Here is a 14,811-nt window from a genome sequence, read left to right on the forward strand (position 1 = left end):
CCGCCGGAGTTGTCCTTTAAGTGTAATGCATTCCGTAACTATTAGTTGAGAGCAATATCTACATGTACCGCAACGTCTAGTCCAACATCTATTACCTAGCCATTTAGCCGCATACACCTCTAGTGCGGGCTCTGTTTTCTACTGACTTGTCCATATCTACTATAATACTGCTCCTATATACAAGAATATAACTACTATAATACTGCTCCTATGTACAAGAATATAACTACTATAATACTGCTCCCTATATACAAGAATATAACTACTATAATACTGCTCCTATATACAAGAATATAACTACTATAATACTGCTCCTATGTACAAGAATATAACTACTATAATACTGCTCCCTATATACAAGAATATAACTGCTATAATACTGCTTCTATAAACAGGAATATAGCTACTATAATACTGCTCCTATATACAAGAATATATCTACTATAATACTACTCCTATATACAAGAATATAACTACTATAATACTGCTCCTATATACAAGAATATAACTACTATAATACGAACTGGAGAGAATGGAACCACTGCACATCCCATCTATGGCTGATACTAATGCCGCTAGGCCTATATTAAAAATCAACACCAGAGTGTCTGTATATGAATTGATCAAGCCATATTGCCCCGTGTACCACCGCGCAGGTCCTCTGGTCCACACGGGTCCCTACGCTAACTCCACACCGTGTCGGTCAGCGACCGCCAACCCCGCAAAGCGTGCACGTGCAGGGAAGGGGGGCCATGGAACGGCCCTGCAACCCCAATGTCACAGGACCAGACCCAAAAAGCCCTACCAGAACCCAGCCAGCACCACCGGCGGGAAAGGCTGCCCCCAAACTACACAAGTATGGATATGGTATTACACTTACCATTGCTGCTCTCACAGAATGGGGAAGACATAGGGTCCAGACATGTGAGCACAGGCATCTCCTGCTAATTTTGGTCATGTGGGTCTTATAAAGGAGTGCTAGCTGTTCAGAGAGGGAGAATTGCAAAACACAAACTGGAGAGAATGGATCCGCTGCACATCCATACTTGTGTCGTTTGGGGGCAGCCTTCCCCGCCGGTGGTGCTGGCTGGGTTTTGGTGGGGCTTTTTGGGTCTGGTCCTGTGACATTGGGGTTGCAGGGCCGTTCCATGGCCTCCCTTCCCTGCACGTGCACGCTTTGCGGGGTTGGCGGTCGCTGACCGACACGGTGTGGAGTTAGCGCAGGGACCCGTGTGGACCAGAGGACCTGCGCGGTGGTACACGGGGCAATATGGCTTGATCAATTCATATACAGACACTCTGGTGTTGATTTTTAATATAGGCCTAGCGGCATTAGTATCAGCCATAGATGGGATGTGCAGCGGTTCCATTCTCTCCAGTTCGTGTATAACTACTATAATACTGCTCCTATATACAAGAATATAACTACTATAATACTGCTCCTATATATAGGAATATAAGTACTATAATACAGCTCCTATATACAGGAATATAACTACTATAATACTGCTCCTATATACAAGAATATAACTACTATAATACTGCTCCTATATATAGGAATATAAGTACTATAATACTGCTCCTATATACAAGAATATAACTACTATAATACTGCCCATATATACAAGAATATAACTACTATAATACTGCTCCTATATATAGGAATATAAGTACTATAATACTGCTCCTATATATAGGAATATAAGTACTATAATACAGCTCCCATATACAGGAATATAACTACTATAATACTGCTCCTATATACAAGAATATAACTACTATAATACTGCTCCTATATACAAGAATATAACTACTATAATACTGCTCCTATATACAAGAATATATCTACTATAAGGCTGGGTTCACACTATGTATATTTGAGGCTGTATTTGTGAGGCTGTATAGCAACCAAAACCAGGAGTGGATTGAAAACACAGAAAGGCTATGTTCACATAATGTTGTAATTGAGTGGATGGCCGTCATTTAATGGCAAATTTTTGCTGTTATTTTAAAACAACGGCTGTTATATTGAAATAATGGCAGTTATTTACCGTTATATGACGGCCATCCACTCAATTTCAACATTGTGTGAACAGATCCTTTCTGTGTTTTTAATCCACTCCTGGTTTTGGTTGCTATGAGGACCTGACTTGAGGACCAAATACTGCCTGAAGTATACAGTGTGTGAACCCAGCTTAATACTGACCCTATATACAGTAATATAACTACTATAATACTGCCCCTACATACAAGAATATAACTACAATACTGCTCCTATATATAAGAATATAACTACTATAATACTGCTCCTATATACAGGAATATAACTACTATAATACTGCTCCTATATACAAGAATATAACTACTATAATACTGCTCCTATATACAAGAATATAACTACTATAATACTGCTTCTATATGATCATCTTCAGCTGTGAAGACGTCAACAGGCGCGGTCCCTCCACCCACACCGGTAATGACATTGCAGGTTTTAGTGACAAGTACCATTTTCATAGAGGTTAGTATCTTGCGGTTCTTTGTGAATGGAGCGGCCTCATTATCTGCTCCTGCTCCTCATTGTTAGACATTGAGTATAATGAGATCTCTTCCTTACAGCACAGGTGTGACTCCGTCTCTGTAATGCTTTTAACCTGTGACATAATATGTGACAGTATATGTGATGTTGACTCCTATATTATTGGGTGACAATTACTACTTCAAAGCTTTTCGTGCTGTAATTATACTTAGCAGAATAGTTTATAAGTAAGTTCAGTTTGCGGTAACTGTTTTTCAGGGTAGTTTCTGCCAAACTGGCAGTCAGCTGATCGTCGAGACGCACTGGTGTTTGCACAATTGATGCTAAAACTTTAAAGCGTAACTTTAAAGCATTTTTCTGAAAACAATAAATATCTATAATACAAGCCATTTTAAGAAACTCTGTAATAGGTTTTATTTACAAAAAGAGTTTCCTTCTGTACTGAAAATGCTGTTTTCCTAGCTCCCCCCTCACTTCAGAAGAAGCAGGATTTCTGTGTCCATTATGCTCTATGGAGAGGGGAGGGGCTGCGAGGAGTGAGTGAGCACGGAGCAGTCCTGCACAGCACAACACCCTGCAATCTTCTCTCAGCAAGTTTCTAGATAAGCACTGACCTTTCTGACCTCTGAATCCAGCGTTTTAGGTGCCCAGACAGTCTACAAACAGCTGACCTTCATGTCTCTACTCCCTGCTCACTCATCTCCCTCGGCCCCTCCCCCCTCCATAGGATATAATGGACACAGCAGAACCCGTCTTCACTGGCTTCTCTGTAATGAAGACGGCTTTGCCTGATAATGCACAGATAAGAAGTCGGGGGGGGGGGGGGGAGGATGGAAAATAGCTTTTTGAGTACAGAAAGAGGCTTTTTTGCCTAATAAAACCTATTAAAATTGCCTATACTACTGTTTTCTGCAATAAAAAAAACACATGACAGTTACCCTTTAAGGTTTGTACAACATTCACGGTATATGTCAGCATATCGGCAGATTGGTATCTTCCACCATGGGGCATCCACCCTGGGAGTTCAATAGACTGAATGTAGCCTACTGGTGACTACATTGCCTGATTTATAAGCTTATACTGTTAGTTTGCTAGACTTAAAGCGGTACTCCAGCAATTTTTATTTATTTATTTTCAGATCAACTGGTTTCAAAAAGTTATACAAATTTGTAAATGACTTCTATTTTGAAATCCCCAGTCTTCCAGTACTTATCAGCTGCTGTATGTCCTACAGAAAGTGGTGGATTCTTTCCAGTCTGACACAGTGCTCTCTGCTGCCACCTCTGTCCATGTCAGGAACTGTCCAGAGGGGTTTTCTATGAGGATTTGCTCCTGCTCTGGACAGTTCCTGAAATGGACAGAGGTTGCAGCAGAGAGTACGGTGTCACACTGGAAAGATTACACCACTTCCTGCAGGACATACAGCAGCCGATAAGTACTGGAAGGCATGAGCTTTTTAAATAGAAGTAATTTATAAATCTGAATAATTTAATTTGAAAAAAAAATATAAATTCCATTGATGTACCCCTTAAAGATGTCTAAAAAAAATCTCCTTAAAGGGAATGGTTCCGCTGTTCCAAAGCCTGTATCTCGGCGGAGCTTGTCAAGTTCTTGTTATTGTTGAACCTAGATTGAAGTTGTTATCGTCAGTCAAGGTATCTGTACACCAGTGATTTTTTTTCTTTTCAAAAAGTTATACAAATTTGTAAATGACTTCTATTTTGAAATCCCCAGTCTTCCAGTACCTATCAACTGCTGTATGTCCTGCAGAAAGTGGTGTATTCTTTCCTGTCGGACTCAGTGCTCTCTGCTGCCACCTCTGTCCATGTCAGGAACTGTCCAGAGCAGGAAAGGTTTTCTATGGGAATTTGCTACTGCTCTGGACAGTTCCTGACATGGACAGAGGTGGCAGCAGAGAGCACTGTGTCAGACTGGAAAGAATACACCACATGCAGCAGCTGATAAGTACTAGAAGTCTTGAGATTTTTTTTTTTAAATAGAAGTCATTTACAAATCTAAAAAACTGAAGAAAAAAAAAAAATCCGGGAGCTTGTCATTGTTGAACTTTGATTGAAGTTGTTAGCGTCACGAGGCGCGCCTCTACCAGACACCTCTCTTTGGGATGAGGGTTACATCCTTAACATGTTTAGTACCTTGTTAATTGTTCGGCATTGTCAGATACGTTAGATGGCGGTGTCTTGATGTCTGCGGTGTAAAATTAATTAAAACGTGCAAAAATGCTTTGTCTTAATTGTCAGCTTTAATTTGATCTCCATCCAGCGAACTGATTTTACTTATAATTACGTGGGTGTCAGGGAAAAGCTTGTCATTATGCCGGGGAGAGAGAGAGAGGAGGAAAATCTGAAAAAAAAAAAAAATCTTTTTTTTTTTTTTTTCTTCCCTCCGATGATTTATAGTCACAGCATGAAAATCTTTCCTGCTCCTCTTAATATAATAATTTCATCTTATGAGGCCAATGAGGCTATGATGGCATTTCTCCTAAGCCGTAATGATTGCGAGACTCAACCATTTTTAGGTATTTAATGATGAGACAGAAGAAGCCAGACTCTTCATATCCCAAATGAGCATTAAAAATGGAAAATGACTCGCCTTGGCCAAGACGTTTTTTTTTTTTTTTTTTTACCTTTTTGTGTTTTTCGACGGCGATATTACCTGTTGCTATGGCGATGGTAACACGGATACATGTTTTAATAATTAGCTGTAATAATATGGGTAATCAGCATTTGACCCTACATAATAGGTCTGTGGAGTATATGGGTAAGCCGGCTATGTAGCCAGGATCATTAAGGCGGAATTGTATGAATTACAGTGTCTGGATAGCAGCTTAAAGGGAAGGTGTCAGAAAATGGCTTATTGTTTAAAATGTTTTTAGGTTAAATATATTTTTTAGGAATTTTAGGTGACTTTTTTTTCTAATTTTCCATTTTTCTATCTATGTTCTAAAGTAATCCTGATATCTTGCAGTTTTCATTGTCACCACTTGGGGCTAAAACAGAGATGAGACTTCCTGTTGTGTCTGGGGTGATGAGAGGAGGCTGCTGTAAAGTGATCTGTACAGCATTGCAGCATCATGTGACACCAGTAGACAGATGACATCAGTACAAGACAAAAGCAGCTCCTTGTGCTGATAAGAGGAGGCTGCTGTAAAGTGATATGTATAGTATTGCAGCGACATGTGACACCAGTATATAGAGGAGACAATAGCAGTTCCCTGTGCTGATAAGAGGAGGCTGCTGTAAAGTGATATGTATAGTATTGCAGCGACATGTGACACCAGTATATAGAGGAGACAATAGCAGTTCCCTGTGCTGATAAGAGGAGGCTGCTGTAAAGTGATATGTATAGTATTGCAGCGACATGCGACACCAGTATATAGAGGAGGCAATAGCAGCTCCCTGTGGAATGGCCTTTTCATAGGTCACAGAGCACGGTCAATGATGTTACACATTCATCTGAAGGGGACAGAGTCTGTCTATTGTATGTCCATAAGTTTTGCTGTAAAGCATATCACTAAATGCTGTTAAGAACAGCCCAGGAAAGATGGCCGCCCCCATAACAATGTACAAAAACAAAAATTAAAAAAATTGAAGTCGGAAAAATAGAAACAAATTATAAAAAAAGAACAAGTTTTAGTATCTGATGCTCATCAGTAAAAGATTTAGGTGACACATTCCCTTTAAGTGAAGGGACTAAGGGCTCAGGCTACTACACAGATGCGGGGGTAATAGTAAGCAATACATTTGTTACATGTCAGATTTGTTTTGGGCATTTGGGGATTTGGAAAGGATTAACAGGGACTTCTGTCAATTCAGGTGTCCCTGCTCCTGCACACGCAGAGGCCGCACTTCACCCATCCACTATGGAGATTAGTTGGATCCTGGATGCTCAGTTTGTGGGCTTAGAGTCCTACTACACAGAGCGATTTTTAACGATTACCGACTAACAATAAACAATTGCAAACGAGATTGTTTATCGTTAACCTGATCGTTCACCATATTACACAGAACGATGGTCGTTATTGCCATTGTTACTATGATCATTATTGCCATTATTACTATGATCGTTATTGCCATTGTTACTATGATCGTTCATTCCTTCTGATCCCAGAAAAACAATGGACAATGTGCAATTACACTGAACGGTTAGTGAACAAAACGGTTAGTGAACTACAGAGAACGATTAACGATAATTTTAGGTTCAGATCTAAATCAACGATCAACAACACACAAACGATTTTTCGATCGTTGCCTGCAATTACACGAAACGATTATCGTTTAAATTCAAACGATATAACGATTTTTCGCACAATAATCGTCCCGTGTAATAGGGCCCTAAGTCCTAGAACTTTCAGATTGCTGGTGCACTTTTTTTTGTATTTTATCAGACCTGTCCACGGTTGTTGATTGCAGCAGGTCTCACTGCCGAGACCCTCTGGGATCCTGAGATACAGACGGGGAAATCTCTCCCTAAATCTCAATCAAATCCCACTCTTCATCATAGTCAATGAAGCAGAGTCAGAGTGGGCTGTAGGCCATGGAATGGAGCGCACTGCCACGCTCTCCCGCTGGCTTGTATCTCAGGATCACAGCGGGTCCTGGCAGTGAGCTCTGGTGTGAACAGCAACTTTTGACGTGTAATGAAATGTCAGAACTTATTACAAAAGACATTAACACTTTTATGTGTTAATAATAGAGTTAAAGGAGCAGTCAACACGAGTTACAATGTTTAAAACAAATTACTAATAATGAAGCTGTCAAAATCAGGTGACCTGCCAGATTACGTTAGAGTCTATCTCCACTTACAGTGTACCTGTCATTCCGAAAAGATTTTTATAGGCCTGTCTGGCTTTGTTGGATTTACCCATCTAGGAGGTGACAAGGTAGTTTTACTGGTCTCACTGCTGGTAGTATATACACACCAGATTTTCTTGCTTTTACTATTCCAGCCAGTTCACAGCATTTAATCCTATTTGCTATTCTATAACATAGTGCTGGAACCAGGGCACTCACTGGACTGAACGTAATACACTGTTCTAGGAGACGAATTACACAATACACTACTATAGATGGCTGGTGGAGGGAGAAGAGGTTACTGGTGCACTGGGTTTGTGAGGAGTTATGTGAGCAGAAACAAAACAGAATTATCACAGCAATTAAAGAGTTACAAATAGGAGAGATCAAGGGACAGCAGCCATAAACTTTATGGATGGTGAGATGGAAGCCTTTATTTACCTTTGAGGAGCAGTGTAGTTTATCTTTAGTTGTAAGACTGGCCCAGCTTGCAGTTACACAGCCTCCTCCCTCCTGCACATTACACATGGTAAACTCCACCCCCACTTACTATAATTATTTCTTATCTAGCGGTTACTAGAGACAGATTTTCCCAGACAGGAAAGAGTGGACAGCAGATTGTAGGGAAGGAAAATGCCTAGTTGGAACGATTTTTCTTACAAAAGGACTCATTTTGGCTTATTGAAGTGATTTCCAAAATACACTAGGAATTATGTAGCCTACAAAATGGAGGGAAATGTCCCAAGTTATGGACCCCATCCACAACATCCATATACCCAAACAGGAAAAACCCTTTCCCACTTTTTTTTTTTTAACTTTTTTAGAGATTAAGGGACACCAGCCCTGAATTTTATAGGTGTGAGCAATGAGATGGAAGCCTTTATTTACCCTTGAGGGACAGTGCTTATAGAGGGTTTCCCAAGTAAATTACCCCATTCTCAACTTCCATATGTCCAAACAGGGATAACCCTTTTCTACATTTTTTTTAATTTACTTTTTTAGAGATTAAAGTTTCACTGCTGTTTAATTTTTTTTGCATAAATCAATAGTACAGGCTATAATAAGAAACTTTGTAGTTAGGTTAATTAGCCTAAAAATGCATTTTTATCATGAAAAAGCAGTTTTAAGCTCACCCCCCTGTCTTCATTATTCTCTTATGGAAAGGGGAGCGGTTGAGGGAGATGAGGCACCAAAACAGGACAACAAAGGGTTAACTTACAGCTACATCACCGGGCTATCTCCTCTGAAGTCAGCACTGACCTCTCTGACTAGGGATGGTCCGAACCTGCCGAGGTTCGGGTTCGTACGAACCCGAACTTTCGGCAATGATTCCCACTGTCTGCCCACTCCGTGGAGAGGGTGGATACAGCGGGAGGAACGCCTGGAAAACTGGGATACAGCCATAGGCTGTATCCCAGTTTTCCAGGCGGTCCTCCTGCTGTATCCACCCGCTGCACAGAGCAGCCAGACAGCGGGAATCTGATGCCGAGCGTTGGGGTTCATACGAACCCGAACCTCGGCAGGTTCGGACCATCCTTATCTCTGACCTCTGAATACTAGCTTTTACACAGCTCCCACTGTGTAATGCTTTGTTCTCTGCTCTCTGCTGGCGACTAATCTCCCTCCTCCACCTCTCCCCTCTCCATAGGTTACACAGGGCTCGACTGATGTAAAAGAGTCGAGATTTCCTGATAATGAGCAGTGAATGAGAGAGAAGAGGGAGGGGGGCGAAGTGGGGAATGTATTTTTAAATGCAGATAATGGTATATTTGCCTAATAAACCCAATTACAAAGTTTCTTAACATCACCTGTACTATTGTTTTCTGCAAAAAAAAAAAATACGACAGTGACAGTTTAAGAAACAGCAGCCCTGAATTTTATAGGTGGTGAGCAATGAAATGGAAGCCTTTATTTACCTTTGAGAGACAGTGCTCATAGAGCAGGCATGTCCAAAGTCCGGCCGGAGGGCCATTTGCGGCCCGCGTTCCGAACTTTACGGCCCCCCCAGGTATCCAGCTTGCTATTATCTGCCTGTGTTATAAAGCATATAGCATGTAGCATGTAAAATGGTCGGCCCTCGCACATGTTCACTTCATCAAATTTGGCACTCTTCGAAAAAAGTTTGGACTTGCCTGTCATAGAGGGTTTCCCAAGTAGATAACCCACAACATCCATATGCCGAAACAGGGAAAACCCCTTTCCACATTTTAATTTTAGATTTCCCAATACCAGCCCTCGATCTTAGGTCCCATTTGTTGCCTTTGTTCCCTCTTGTTAGGGTCCGCCTCGAACCAGCTGAATAACGGGATTGCCTTTTTCCAACCCATTGAACTGTTACCGTAAAACCACCTCAACTTTCCACATGAACAAGCCTAACACAACTTTTTCTCTCTCTCTCTCTTTATTACAGCCTCGACTGAAAGTTCTCCGTAATCTAAAAGCGGCAGACCGCCGGTCCAATCCATCCCCCTTGAAAAGAATCTCAAGCTTCCAAGACTGTAGAAGAATGTATCTAAAAGACGTCATCGAGCCAACGAGATGGAAACCGCAGCGGCGTGTCATTAAGTCTGTGATTTATGGCTGCCTGTAAGAGTGTGGCTCAATGCTCTCTGCCTGTTATTATGTTCTCCTGCCATGTGTTTCAGCCGCACATACGGGATCATTTGCTGGGACTTCACTGTGCGTAACTACCATGGCTCAACAAAGGCCCAGCCATCACAATAGCAGCCACTTCTTCACACGGCACCTATCAAATTCCTCCCCTATTAAATACATCAAGTTTCCTTTTTCTTCCTCAATGCCCTATTCACATCTGTTAGACATTATCACAGAGTCCTACCACTGATCAGAATGTAAATGTTACACCGAGCTCTTTATAACCCGGCACAAAGGCGAAGGAAACAATGTATCGCTGTGCTCCTGTCGCCGGCATGTATAGGATAATCACGTTGCATTATTGAATTATCGGGGTATTTTAAATGAGCACCTACTGAATCTAATCTCGAGTCAATTGTTCTGCTTATGTTTAATGCATGCCGATTGTACATTTTCATGGCTTAAAGACTTCATTCTGGTTTGGTTTGTTCTCTTGGAGGGAGATATGTATATAGCTATGGAGTTGGACCATTATAAGATGGGGAGGGCATAGACCCAAATTGACCTGAAAGAAGAATGAAAGTTAAAAAAGTTAATTTTTTTTCTTTTTTTTTTGCATGTATTTTTATGCTGGACATTAGGAGCTCTGTATCGGATATGAGGACAAATGGTGGAATTTTGCTTTAAATGGCTGAACAATGAGTCTTCGAGGCCTTCATTGGTAGATATCACCCTTTACCCAAACAGAAACAGATCTATCAATCAAGGCTGGTGAGGCTGGGAGAAGCCACCATGGACTGCTCCCATGACTTGTGGTTCAGGCAGCATGAAAATGATGGTTCGCAGGTTCGCTTTAAAGGGAATCTGTCACTAGGTTTGTTCTGCCTTAAATGAGGGCAGCATAAACTAGTGACAGAAATGCATTACTTACATTATTCTCTTCAACTGTTCTTCTAATGTGCAGGAAAATGGGACTCATGCCACACTCCTCCCCCCTGCCCTCCAGCTGCTGATTGACAGTTTACTGCCTATACACAGCATCTATAGATAACTGCAAATCAGAAGCTGGTGGGTGGAGTGTGATGGTGCTCATGAATATCCAGTACTACTGGGCTCATGCTCAGAATGGAGAGGACTACTTATTTTCCATGTTATTCAGGAGGATCTCTCTGGATCTGCTGCACCGAACAATGTAAGTGATGCTTACATTAGATGCTACCCTTAGATCGGAGTCTCTTTAAAGGGTTTTTTTCCACTTCCAACTTAGGCAAAGTTATACCTAACCCATGGTCAGGCATCCTGCAATCATGAGAACGGGGAATGGGGTATCCTCTTACAATGGAGGGGCAGTTTGTGCATGCGTGATGCTTCTCCATTCATTCTCTGGGGGAGTTGGTTGAAATAGATGAGGACAGCTTTCTATAGAGAAGGAATGGCATGGTGGCTTACACCAACTGTACCACTGTAATAAAAGACTTGGGTCTCCATTCTCAGGATCGCGAGGGGTCTGACTATCCTGTGGATAGAGATAACTTTGCAAGTTAGGAAACCCCTCTACGGTGAATTTCCTGAGATACCCATACAGGCGTATAGAAGCTATAGAGTGGGGATCTCTAATAAGGACCTAGCAGGAGGTGGCTTTCTTCAGTTTGGCGCTGAAGGGCAGATCTTGTTATTCCTCCATTGCACAGACGCCAGCTGATAGCAGCGGACAGCTTGTAGAGATTCAGGAGTTTTCCTAGGTTCTTCCTTGGTGATAACAACTGTTCTTTGTTGTTTCTAGTGGTATGATCACATGGTAGTTAATGGAGGACTTTCCCAATGAAAGGAGTCCTTCTCTTCCAAAGATTTATTCCTTACGCTTCCAAAGAGTTACTCATTTCTAACCACGTACGGTTATGAATATAATTGCCAACTTTTCTTTAGTTAGTCCCATCCAGAGCTGCAATCGCCTACCTGTATATTGTCAGTGGTGCTGTACTTTTTGTACCGTACAGCAGCTTAGAGGTTCCCATACATTTTCAAATACTGTCGGCCAAACATAAGGTCCAGCTGGAGATGATCGAACCTCAAGCACATTCGGGTTCTGAAAGTATGGGGCATGTGATTACCAGTGGCTGAAGATTCGCTCTTCTCTAGCTCCAACATCTCTCTCTCCCCATATACTGTACATGAATGCACAAGATGGTCAAACATTCATGTGTTCCCTATAGGGAGAGGTAAGCCACAGTCAGACAGCCCAGGTGCCAGCTTATCAATCCTAAGATAATATGGTTGGGTGCTGATGATCCATCACGTTCAACCTCTCTACCAATATCATATGTCAGTGGGGAGTTGGGAGGCCACCATACACACACCTTAGACAGTCAGCTGGGCCCAGCATAGGTGGTGACTTTGACCAAATTTAATCTGTGGTGTATGGGCATCTTCAGTAGGGATGATCGAACAGCGGAAAATGCTAGGTTCTATCGAACTCGAACCTAGCCGAACCTTCCGCATTTGATTCCTGATGCCTTCCCAGTCCGTGGGGAAGGAGGAGACAGCCTGGGGATCGCCTGGAATTCAGCCTAGGATTCAGCCTAGGTAAGTCCAGGCGGTCTTCAGGCTGTCTCCACCTTCCCCACTGGGGAAGACATCAGGAATCAAATACGGAAGGTCCAGCAAGGTTCAAGTTCGATCGAACCTAAGATTTTCGGCTGTTCGATCATCTCTAATCTTCAGGCCCCATTCCCATTCAATTTTCTCTGTCATTCTTATACATCAGAATATCAGCAAAGAAGCATTCCAACATATCCCACAATGCACCAGGGATGGGTCCCTCAACTTTATCAAACTAAACCTAGTCTACTAGTGACTTCCTTCAGACTATTTCCTCAGCGTATACTACATCTTCTACCATGCTTTTGTGTTGTGCAAAAAAAGTATATATTTTGGACATAGACGTACTTACACGTACTCACAAGTAGACTACATGCCATATATTCAAGCCAAGGGAGGAGATTTATCAAACATGGAAGGAGATTTATCTAACATGGGGTAAAGTGAAACTGTCTCAGTTGCCCCTAGCAACCAGTCAGATTCCACCTTTCATTTTCCAAAGAGTCTGTGAGGAATGAAAAGTGGAATCTGATTGGTTGCTAGGGGCAACTGAGCCAGTTTCACTTTACACCATGTTTGATAAATCTCCCCCATGGTGTACAGTAAAACTGTCTCAGTTGCCCCTAGCAACCAGTCAGATTCCACCTTTTATTTTCCAAAGAGACTGTGAGGAATGAAAAGTGGAATCTGATTGGTTGCTAGGGGCAACTGAGCCAGTTTTACTGTACACCATGGGGGAGATTTATCAAACATGGTGTAAAATGAAACTGGCTCAGTTGCCCATAGCAACCAATCAGATTCCACTTTTCAATCCTCACAGACTCTTTGGAAAATGAAAGGTGGAATCTGATTGGTTGCTAGGGGCAACTGAGCCAGTTTCACTTTATGCCATTTTTGATAAATCTCTCAAGGGGCCTACTTTAAGTACATAGTGGTATATGTTGGTGTACACTTTTGCAAGTAAATAATGGTAACATACAGTAGAGCAACAACATGATGTGAATGTAAGGAATATGGCAAAACTACAACAGACACAACATATACTGTAGTACAGCGTGCTGTATACAAATACAAAGTTATACCACATAATAACTGGCAGGAATTCAGAAGATCAGTGAATAGAGCTCTGGTTATGATGGGAGTTATATTACATTACATGTAATATTACATAACATCTTAAGTAGAGTTATAGCTCCCAATATCCCAGTGTTATAGACCAGGTCAGTTATACTCGGGTTGTTACCCAGCGCTGAACATGCGCCATTCTCCTCGGAAGCCTGACCCACTTCCATTAATGGCACTTCAGGTTTTCTCTTGAGAACACACGGACACACTTTCTCATTGCTCTATCTGGCTTTCACAGTAAAGGAATACGCTACGCTTCATATATTTTAGCACATTGTAAATGTTTTTTTTGTTTTTCACAATGATAATGCTGAATGTGTATCCTACCTGTATTATCTACTGGTCCAAACAAGACTTTCACTAACTGATCCTCAGGTTTTTTATGTTAGATGGGAATGTATCTGTGAATGTATGCTTCTTTGACCTTTCTAGTTGCATGCTGGTTGTGCAGGTTTAGTATATGAATGCATCATAATAATAAAATGTCACTAGAATATATTATTACTGCCTGCTGGCATAGATCAGGCATATCCCACCCTAAAAGATTCCCATCCCCTCTTCATTTACTTCCTTATGTCACATATGGGTCATGCGATATGTATCCTTCCAATAGTTTATTCACCTATGATGCTGGTCACTGTAGAGAAAAAGGTAAAATATAAATAATAATTGATAAAAGGAGTAAAAGCCTATATATTTTCTATTGATATGTAGCCTTGGTAATATTAATGTGTGTGAATAGGTTACTTTCCCTTGCACGATCAGCACACTCTTCTTCTGCTGCTAGAATTAATACTTTCACTACATTAACTACAAATTATTAACTGTCCATGATGCTATATCTCATTTACATAGCTAGAGAGGTCATTTCCTCCCACAAGATCAACACCCTCTTCTTCTGCTGCTGCTATCCATAGTCCTATATTTGATTGACTACAGGGTGTTTTGCCTTCGCATATTTCATTTTACTGTCCCATCACAGACAGCCCTGTCCTCAGAAACATAGTTACATGAGCGGACAGGTCACTGCCTTACATAAGATCAACTCACTCCTCTCCTTCTGCTTTCTTCATTCCCATAATTTTATATGTTATTCTGCCTATTCATGACACTATTGTCACACGCAACCATTTCCTCCCATACATC

The 14,811-nt window shown here is 41.4% G+C and overlaps 1 protein-coding gene across 1 annotated transcript in view; it reads left to right on the forward strand.

Annotated features, from left to right (window-relative positions):
* The window catches only part of SAMD12 (sterile alpha motif domain containing 12), a 402,216-nt gene extending 389,835 nt beyond the window's left edge, over positions 1 to 12,381 (forward strand). The window contains exon 6 of the mRNA XM_069957168.1: positions 9,758 to 12,381. Within this exon, the coding sequence (XP_069813269.1) occupies positions 9,758 to 9,780 (23 nt within the window). The 3' untranslated portion in view covers positions 9,781 to 12,381. The remainder of the gene's footprint in view (positions 1 to 9,757) is intronic.
* Positions 12,382 to 14,811: the final 2,430 nt, after the last annotated feature.

This window comes from Dendropsophus ebraccatus, chromosome 2 (assembly GCF_027789765.1).
Source record: "Dendropsophus ebraccatus isolate aDenEbr1 chromosome 2, aDenEbr1.pat, whole genome shotgun sequence".
NCBI classification, from domain to species: domain Eukaryota; kingdom Metazoa; phylum Chordata; class Amphibia; order Anura; family Hylidae; genus Dendropsophus; species Dendropsophus ebraccatus.